General features: G+C 41.9%; 1 protein-coding gene across 1 annotated transcript; it reads left to right on the top strand.

The window, feature by feature from the left end:
• Positions 1-988: 988 nt before the first annotated feature.
• LOC105714482 (cytochrome b-c1 complex subunit Rieske, mitochondrial) lies at positions 989-7,968 on the top strand. Its single transcript, XM_021666662.2, has 2 exons — positions 989-1,202; positions 4,963-7,968. The coding sequence occupies exons 1-2, from the start codon at positions 989-991 to the stop codon at positions 5,571-5,573; spliced, it is 825 nt and encodes a 274-aa protein (XP_021522337.1). The 3' UTR covers positions 5,574-7,968.
• Positions 7,969-10,470: the final 2,502 nt, after the last annotated feature.

Here is a 10,470-nt window from a genome sequence, read left to right on the forward strand (position 1 = left end):
GAGTGCATTGGCTCATGCCTATAATCCCAGTACTTTGGGAGGCGGAGGCAGGAGCATTCCTTGAGGCTAGGAGTTCATGATTGAACTGGGCTGTATAGTGAGACTCCATCTCTACAATTTTTTTTTTTTTAATTAAAGATGTATTAGCCCCAAACTGAGACTTTCTTACTGGTGCAATCAGAAGGATTGAAAGAGAAATTAAAAGAAAAAAAAAAAACTTTCTCACCACGTGATGGAAAGTGAATGAGGGAACTCTGTGCATCCTCTAAAATCTTACTCGGGAAAACAATGGTGGCAGTGAAGAGCACATAGACTCAGGAGACAGATTACCCTGCTTCACATCTTGCTGGCTATCCAGCTCCGGGAAGAGAATCTCTCTAAACTTCGATTTCTTCATGGGTAAAATGCTGATACTAACAGCTCTGACTTCACAGAGAACTTGATTACAAATGAAACCATTTAGGTATAATAAAACACAAAGCCAAATACACAGTGAATGCTTAATAAACATAAGCTATTAGCATCATCGAGCTTTGCACAGATGTCTCTGGCCTGTTTGTTGTTAGGCGAACATAATAAAAATCATCATAGTAAACACAGCGATTATTATGTGCCGAATTTTGTTTTAGGTGAGATGTATTACCATCCTCAGTTAAACTATAATCGTTTATTGTCATCTCTAGGTCTTCCTAGATGAAATTTAGGAAGGACAGTAAAGTCGGCTCATCGGACGTCACTGGGGTCCCCTGTTCAGCCCTTTCTTCCTTCTGGACAGATCCCAGGACACAGACCGAGAGGCACGGGGACTGACAGTTGGGCCGCAAGCCCCGCCCCCCGACGCGGCACCTCTTCAGGTTCGCCCCTCCCTGCAGGACTCCCTTTTTTTCCTGCGTCGCGCTGACGCCACGCGTCCCGCGACTCCTCGCGCCTGCGCCGTGGGCAGAAGGTCGTCCCTGTGACCGGCTTGGCGGTTGGAGCTGCTATCGCCATGTTGTCGGTCGCCGCCCGCTCAGGCCCGTTCGCGCCTGTCCTGTCGGCCACGTCCCGCGGGGTGGCGGGCGCACTGCGGCCCCTGGTGCAGGCCGCGGTGCCCGCCACCCCGCAGCCGCCTGTGCTGGACCCGAAGCGGCCCATCCTGAGCCGGGAGTCGCTGAGCGGCCAGGCCGCGCGCCGGCCTTTGGTCGCCTCCGTGGGCCTCAATGGTGAGCCGGACCGAGGGCCGCGAGCGGGGCTGAGGGTCTCCGGTGCCCGCTCCTCCCGCCACCGGCAGGGAGAGGCCGCGGGCGCGCGAGCGGAGCCTCCGTGGGAGGATCAGGTCGGGCTGGGCGGCCTCCGCGACACTGGGCCCAGTGCCTGTGCCCGGGGCGTCTTTGTGGGGGCCGGCCTGGGCTCGCGTCCGCCGGCTTTGCATGGTTCCTTCTCGACCGAGTTCACGAGCTCTGCAGGCCCCCTGCTGCAGCCGCCTCTGAGGGGTTTTGTTGCTGGCAGGTCGTTTGACCTTGGCCAAGTTTCTAAACGTCCTTCCTGTGAAATGGATTCAAGATTATACCAATTTTGTAGGTGTGTCGTGAGGCTTAGATAGAAGAATTCCACCTGAAGCCATTAGCACAGTTTGGGCACTTACATGCTTACTAATATTTAGGAAGTTGGTCTCACCACCGATCCCTTAGTGTCCTCCCCCTGCATCCCCCACCCCCCCAAAAAAAACCACAACATACACAAGGTCAGTTACGATGTAGTGTCACAACATAATCAGTCCTCAAGAACAGGCAGAGATTGATGACATTTACATTTTACAGATCAGAAAACAGACGAGGTAGAATGACTCGCACGGGGATCCGTGGTGTGGACCTGCGGTAGCAGGGATTTGACAAGACAGATTGTCGTAGCCTTTTGAGCTCTTCTCAGGGGCTGTTCCACACCCTCTGTCCTTAGATCTCCGTTTATCTTCGTTTCGCCTTCTGTTTCTCTTCTTTACTTGGCCCTGTATCGGAGATAGAGAAATGGCAGCCTGTGGACAGTGTGCCTGCAGGCTGTGTAGTTTCTAAAACACTGGAAAGATTAATGGCATCTCTCGAAATGCTGGAAGCTGGCAATACTTGGGATCTAATTCCTACTTGGGAAAAGTCCATAGTGTGCTGTGTCGTGGCCGCTCCCGCAACTGGAGCAAGTGCCCTCCACTAGTTTGTCACAGTCTTTACCAGGCCTGCTTGTTTCATTGTGTTACCAGCCTAGCTCCATTGATAACTGTTTGTGACTCTTCCTCTACATCTTAACTAAATTGCCCCCCACTTTCTTTTTACTCTGCCTTCATTCACCCTGGGCTCTGCACTTTCTCCATGGTCCTTCCACTACGTTGCTGCATGTCCACATGTTTTCCTTACCCATCCTTTCAATCTCAGTTAAGGATCAGGAGAATAAAATTTTTATTTGCTGATTTGTCTGACTTTATAGCACATACACTTTACACTGTGTATTGTGTTTATTGGTAACTCCTCTAACCTTGAGCTTAAGGGCATAGGGAATGTAATGTCTTCTTTATTTTTCTATCTTTCACAACGTCGGATTTTGTATACAGTTTGTGCAAAGTATGAATGAATAATTGTTCAGAAGTCGTGCATTTTGAAGAAACTGCTTACGGCGGGTGTAGAGTACCCTAGCCCATCCTTGAGTCTTGGGGGCGAGAAACAAGGAAGGAAGGAGAACATTTCAATAGCAACAGAAAAACATCTTTGGAATTTGTCGTATTGCTAGAGTTTCTTCAAAAATTGGAGGCTTAACCAACTTAGAGAATTAGAAACAGGCAAATAATGTAGGACCATAAGGCAAAAACCTTTTCTGTAATCATTTCAGCCTGTAGCTTAAGTTCACATTATAATCTGGCTAGGTGGTTTATGGAAAGATGGGTAATGGGAGGGGAGGGGTTGGATCTGGAGAAGATCCTTGAGTTGGAGAAGAAGGTTGTGCTATTTTCATGCAGATTTCCAAGGCACATTGGAGCTCATCTTAAACAAAACTTATTCTGTTAATATTCTTTAAATCTTCTCCTTTCAGTATTTGATTTTGCTTTAGGTTAGAACTAAATCTAGCATCTTACTAAAAGTCAGACCTAATGCAGCTCATGTCAATATTTGGAGAATGATTTTTGCAACTTGGCAGTTTAATTTCCGAAAGGATTCTTGGTGGTGTAGCCTACTAAAGTGTAACCAGCTAGACAGAGTGGGAGGAGACTTTTGCCACCAAATCTCTGAATGAGAAGGGGAAAGCCATTCTCTTGAGTGTTCTTGTACATTTCCTTGTATACTGTTAAGGGTGGATACTATTTTTAATGTAGAAGTATGCACTTCCGATTCCTTTATTTTTTAGGTAGGAAACACATCTTTTTTTTTTTTTGTAATCCCAGATAGTGCTAGGAGCAAGCAATTTACGTTTAATTCCAAATGCCAGTGTATAGTGGCAGGTTAGCTTTTGTTAGAGGAGTAGTGTAAGCTGTAATGTCACTTTGACTCCACAGATTCTGGGATGTGAATCTCAAGTTGCCATTATCTGTGTCCTGGTCTTCTCTAAGAAATGATTGGGTTAGTCAGAAAAGCACATAGCGTGATTTTGGTAGGTTTCATTATTGTTTGTGAATGGTTGTGGTTTCCATAAAGTTACTGACCTTGAGAATCATGTGAAAAGCAGTTGAAGTACTCCGTATTGTAATGTTGGACTACTCAAGGAAGTATGATGTATTTGGATGAGATCCTAGTAGAGCAAGGGTACAATTGCAGTTTATTACAATAAAAATGCATCTCTAAAATACAAATCTTTCTTTTGGAATCACATTTTCTAAAAGAGGAATTTTTAGTGTCCCCCTTTTAAAAAATGAAACTTAGTGGCAGATTTCTTAAGATGAATGTATAGTCTGCAAAGAGGTTTGCTTCCTGAAACATCCTTAAAAGTGGTACTAGGTAAAACATTTTCTTCGTCAGATATTTAAATAGTATGCTTCTTGTTTTTGTTTTTTAAACTACCAAAGAAACGACTTGTTCCCAAAGTACTACCTAGTAATTATTTGTTTAACATTCATTTGGGCTCTTTTATGGCCTACACTAGAATTGCCCCAGTTGAAAGAACTACAGTAGTGAAAAGGAAAGATAATACCCCTACTGTTAACAAGTAATTATTGCCCTTTACTGAATAGGGGGATATATGAAAATTTTGCCCTTTTTTTTTCCCTTGCTAAATCAAAATAATTAGTTTTGCAGATTTTATTTTATTTTGAGAGCTGCCTATCCTGATAAGGATGACCTCTGCCTATTAGTGGCTTTATTTTAATTTAAAGTAATGCTAATTTATACCCTAGAGTATAAAATAGAAACCTTAATTTTTCTGCAACTAGAGTTATACATTTCACAGAATGTTTATTGTTTCGTCATTATTATTTTATGAATTGTTAACAGTTCTTTCAACACAGATTGGACTATAAGGGGCAGACATTTGCCTTAAAAAGATGATCAGCATCAACTTATTGTGTGGACTAGGTGAGACTTAGGGCCTCCTTCTAATCTAGAGAGTATGGGAGGTATTTAGCATGATTTATATAGTATGTCTTGCCAGTTGAATTTTCGGAAACTTTGAGATATTACCGTTTATTTTCCTGTTTAACGGTTTTAGCACGATGCACTGAGATGTTGTGACTACTGAATCAGCAATGTTCAACCAACTAGGAGGAGCTCAATTTACAAATAGTGTTTTATGGTTTCATACCAATATGATAGGTGGTGGTTCACTTCCTTTTTAATATTTGATATGCTAGCACTGCCAATTTGACTATTTCTGAGACCCATTGAGTGTCGTATTTCACATTTTTAGAATTTGGTTTTTTGCTTGTGAATCCATAAAGGGCAATTTCCTGGTGTATACTCCCTTCAGGATACTCATCTAATTGTGTTTTTTAACCTTCTGTTTGTCTTGCAGTCCCTGCTTCTGTTCGTTATTCCCACACAGACATTAAGGTGCCTGACTTCTCTGACTACCGCCGCTCTGAAGTTTTAGATACAACAAAGTCTTCAAGAGAAAGCAGCGATGCTAGGAAAGGTTTCTCCTATTTGGTGACGGCAACAACTGCTGTGGGTGTCACATATGCTGCCAAGAGTATCGTCACCCAGTTTGTTTCCTCCATGAGTGCTTCTGCTGATGTGTTGGCCATGTCGAAAATCGAAATCAAGTTATCCGATATTCCAGAAGGCAAGAACATGGCCTTCAAATGGAGGGGGAAACCCCTGTTTGTGCGCCATAGAACCCAGAAGGAAATCGAGCAGGAAGCTGCAGTCGAATTGTCCCAGTTGAGGGACCCACAGCATGATCTAGATCGAGTAAAGAAACCCGAATGGATGATCCTCATAGGTGTTTGCACGCATCTTGGTTGTGTACCCATTGCAAATGCAGGAGATTTTGGTGGTTATTACTGCCCTTGCCATGGGTCACACTATGATGCGTCTGGCAGGATCAGGAAGGGGCCTGCACCTCTCAACCTAGAAGTCCCCACATATGAGTTCACCAGTGACGATTTGGTCATTGTTGGTTAGAGACTTGGACTCAAGTCATAGGCTTCTTTAAGTCTTTATGTCACCTCAGAAGACTTATTTGAGAGCAAGCCTTCTGTACTTGATTTGAAATATGTAAGAATCGATAATGTATTTGCAAACAATGTGAAGTAAATTGAATTTAATGTTGAATACTTTTAAGCAGTCCCTTAATAAAGCCACTGTTAAGCATTGTTATGCTTAGTCATACACTTGAAAGGTTCAATGTCTTTTAGCTAATTCTGATTAAAAATTACAGACTGGTGCACAAGATACTTGTGAAATCTATAACTGACTTTATTTCCTTGCCCAAATATTTGTTTTCTGCATTGTATCAGGGACACACATTCTACAAAGCTCATTGTTGGGATGAAGTAAAATTAATGGGTCATCTCTGAGTCCTGGGAGGGGTCTATGGCATTGGCAGAAACAATAGTATCTCGGTATTCCTTATTCACTGGACTTGGTGAGAGTCCTGCCTATGTGTTCAACACCCCCCAACCACCACTACTGTGTAAGCTATATGATAATGTTACTCTAGTCTGTGGGAAGGAGTCCTGAATGAAGCATTAGTAGCTCTGAGGGTTTATCTTCAGGTCCGGTCTGCTGGTTTTTCTCCTTTAGTGACAGGCCAAGAAATTGTATTATTCCCTTATGACTGTAAATTAGTACTTAAAATCCTTTAGTCTTCATAGGCAGTAGGGGGATATTTGAGAGAAGCTTTCCAAAATGAGAGTACTCTGTCATTTCCTTCATTTTGTGTGTGGATCCTCCATGTCCCCAAAGCTCCTGCAGCCACTCTATCAGGAGGGAGAAAGGGAGCATCTGAGACCTAATAACTGCCTGTGTGCAGAAATGGTCCTGCTGATTTTGTTTCTGTAGTGATGACATTTTGAATGTTTCTTCTTGTTGGATTTACAGTCACTTTTCACTGTCAAATGGTGTGGAATCAGACGCAGAGCACGTCGGAATTCACATCCTATTTTCTGCCTCCAATTATGCAGGTGAAACAAGACTAATGTCCATTTTCCCCCGGGAGCTGGGAGTAGGCTTTGCCTTTTGAGAATCACAGCCACTTTTTGATGTGTCTATCTTTGCTGTTTGGAGGTGGGCCTGTCATGTGCTTTAGTGAGTCTACCTGATGATCTCATGCACACTGTTTTAAAAGGGCAAAAGTGCTCAGTTTAGGTCTGCCCAAAGGGAACCGACCATCCAGGATTTCAGCCTTTGATGTTAACAGGTGTTGACAGAAATGCCGACAGAAAAAAGAAAATGTCAAACTTCCTATGCTTATGAGTAGATGACTAGTCTTTGGTTCATTCTTACCGTTCTAGAAATGAAAGTGGCATGTGTGATAATTGGTGGGACACACAACTATTTTATATTTTGTGTCTCTAGATAGTGGAGGTACTCTTCAGATTGAGGGTTGGAGGAGGGGATGATGGAATGTGAAACATTGAGTTGTGAGAGGAACACAGGTCCAAACAGTAAACTTGTGTTGCCAAAAATGTCAACAGCATCCTTTCCCTATAGAGAAATACTGATACCCCATATCACCTCCTACCCTGAAGTGATACCTTGAAATGTTTCATATTTGAAGTGCCAAACGTTACTGCGTTTGTGTCGACATGGCAATGGAGGACAGAAGTGGCGAGTTTGAAGGACCCTAGGTACTCGCCTAGTGCCAGAATTGCTGTATTTGGTGGCTGCTTGCTTTGTCTTTCATATATACAATTTTGATTCTAAATTCTAAGTTCATGTTTAGAATTTGATGGTGGGACACTGTTAAATCCTAGTAGCCCATTTAGTTGTTAAAGAAAGCTTTGTTGCACTAGTGAAAGGACAAGTCAAGTCACTTCATGCTGCTTTGCTGAATGGGCACGGCACACCTGTGTTAACATTTTTATCATTCTGTGAAAAAAAAAAATTCTAGATATTAGGGGGAAATGACTTACAGAATAAACCTAACCAGTTAGCAGCCTGACATCAGATCATTAACATGTACTGCTTTTTACGGGGAATAATTCTTGGGACAATCGTGAGGGCCATGCCTTTTCATCATGCTTTGAAAAGTGTTATAAAAAATGACCTTTTTGAAAATGTTGCATTATTTGTTAAAGATAACATCAGGTTTTCTTTGGTCTTTCTGAGCATACCTTTGTAAAATCTTTGGCTCAATCTGAGTGTATAGAGGGCATTTGTCCTGTTGGGATATTTATGGCTTGGGATCAAAATGTGCTGTTAGTACTCTCATTTTTCTAAACTGTGGGAACATACTATTTAAATATCAGAAGTAATTCTTCATTCTCACAGTACTAAATTTCATTTTCTGTATTTTCATGTCATTTGAATTTCATTGCATTTTATATATTAACCCAAAATAAATGCTTCTATTTTATGGACTGCTATCCTTAGCCCACTGTTCTCACACACTTTTATCACCACCTGTTTGCTAGTGACTCCCCTCGACCACTTCCCTGAGTTTCATATTCCTGTGCTTACTGGGCATCTGTGTGTGGATGTCCTGTTAACACCTTAAACTCAAACTGAAAGGAAAAGACGTTTCTATCTCCCATGAACCAGCTTCTCTATTTCAGTGCACTCTCCATCTGCCTCATTTGTTAACTACCTGGCAAGCACAAAACCTGGTCTTCCTTGCCTCATTTCCATTAGCTCCTCTCCACCTCGCCCCAAATCAGTCCCTCAGTTCTGCCAATTTGCTTTTTTTTGAGACAGAGTTCTCACTCTGTTGTTCAGGCTGGAGTGCCATGGCGTGATCTTGGCTCACTGGAACCCCCACCTCCTGGGTTCAAGCAATTCTCCAGTCTCAGCCTCCTGAGTAGCTGGGATTACAGGCGCATGCCACCAAGCCTGGCTAATTTTGTATATTTTAGTACAGATGGGGGTGTCACTGTGTTGCCGAGGCTGGTCTCGAACTCCCGAGCTCAGGCAGTCCACCTGCCTCGGTTTCCCAAAGTGTTGGGATTACAGGCCTGAGTCACCGCATCCAGCCTGCCAATTTACTCTTAAGACCATTACTGTCTCTGTCATCTGTAGCATTCTAATAACGGCTTTTTGAGCACTCATTACTGACCACTAGGCTAAGTGTACATAGGTATGTGGTCTCCTAATCTTTAAAAAACTCAGTTAATGTCAGGTAATGATGCTATTTATAGTTTGCAGATGGGGAAACTGAGGCACACCAAAGTTTCTTTTCTACAACCATACCTGGTAGGTTTGTTAAGCCAAAATTTGATTTTAACCCAGGGAGTCAGAGCCTACAGCCTGATCCCCAGTCTATGCTCCAGGACTTTACTGAGGCCTTGTCAAGTCTTGCCCAGTCTACTGCAGTAAGATTCCAGATAGATCTTTCCTCCAATTCTGTCCCCATAAAATTTGTCCTCCATGTAGCTGACAAGTAGTGTGGAGGTTAAGCATATTACATTGGTTCTGGATTCCAGTCCTGGCTCTGTCATTTCCTAGATGTGTGACTTGACATAAATTACTCCATCTGTTCCTTTTCCTTCATCTGAAAAATCTAAAATACAAGGTCCTCACCTGCATCCCATCAGTAAACCCCTCGCTCTACCGTAGGTTACAGTAACAGAATTTACCTGTAACCTACATTCTTTGTAGTTTTCTTTCAGTTTCTCCCCATGCTTTCCCTTCCACCTGTTTCCCCTTTCTTACCTTTGTTTTAGGAGTTCATCCACCGCTTGCGCCTCAAGAGTCTGCTTAGGTACAACGCCCTTCAGGAAGCCTTCCCTAACTCACAGGCCCTTTCCCAGTAAGTTTTTCCAAAATAACCAGGAAATATCCATTGTGGTGTTTATATTAACCTTTTTCTTCCTGGTTTATCTCTCCTCCACCACAGACTGAGGACTGAGGCCCACAGCAACTACTCATCCATGGACTTGCATGCTAAATGAAAAAAAAAAAAAAAAAAAAAAAGACTTTGGCATTTGAAAGGAAGATTTTCCAAAGTGTATTTTATAAACAGGTCTAACATTAAAAAAAAAAAAAAAGAAAAAAAAAGAAATCAGTGTATCTTATCTTTCCAGGACTTGAGGTCAGAGGAGATATTACAGGATATTTTGGATTTAAATTTAAACCTTTCCCATAAGAAAAAGTTGAAAAACATAAACAATGAATTTAAGATCATAAAAACTGAGATTTTACTTAGTTATGTTTGTTTCCCAATGAATGTTCTGCCTGTGTGAGAGACTTCAATGTCAAAAGGTCTTTTAGTATTATCTTTTCAAAACACGTAAATGCAATGGATGTCATTTCACTTAAATTTTCCGTTTTATCTGTCTTACTCATTTTCCAACCTGGGATTTAGGAAGAGAACATTTTTATTAAAGAGGAAAAATATTATCAAGCAGATCAGTTCTCTTCTGAGGGAGGAAGGATTCAGGATGATTTTCTCTTTTCAGTACTCAGCACTATTTATTGGAGTTTAACAGTGTCTAAACACAGCATTGCCAAGATTATGAGGTTAAGATGGTTTCTAGTCCAGGTACTTAAGACCTAAATACGCCACAAAAGGAAGACTATTTAAGGGCTTGCTTCTGTGAATGCTTGTGAAATAGATTATTATAGATCGGAAATCTCTGGTCTGCAGCACAAGATTAAAATTAACTTTGTGGAGGGTTTCAGCAGTATCTCTGTAATAACTTCTCCATAATGACCAACCTAAGACTGGTCCAATCAGTGAACTGAATATCCTAAATTCAGTAAACTACACTTTATATTTTTGCAGCTATTACCCTAAACGTGGGTCAATTTGAGTGCAAAACCTTAACTGTCATCTGGCTTTTGAAATCCTTACTTTATTAGAATATTTGCAAAGGTAAGAAAAGAAAGTATCTAAGTAATAGGTTTCCATACATTTTTAAAA

This window comes from Aotus nancymaae, unplaced genomic scaffold (genome assembly GCF_030222135.1).
Source record: "Aotus nancymaae isolate 86718 unplaced genomic scaffold, 86718_ANA_hifiasm-v0.15.2.pri h1tg000028l, whole genome shotgun sequence".
NCBI classification, from domain to species: domain Eukaryota; kingdom Metazoa; phylum Chordata; class Mammalia; order Primates; family Aotidae; genus Aotus; species Aotus nancymaae.

Bases quoted from the DNA above. Each gene is read 5' to 3' on its own strand.
- LOC105714482 (XM_021666662.2), top strand. From the start codon at position 989: ATGTTGTCGGTCGCCGCCCGCTCAGGCCCGTTCGCGCCTGTCCTGTCG. The intron at 1,203-4,962 runs GTGAGCCGGACC...TTTGTCTTGCAG, and splicing joins CGCCTCCGTGGGCCTCAATG to TCCCTGCTTCTGTTCGTTAT.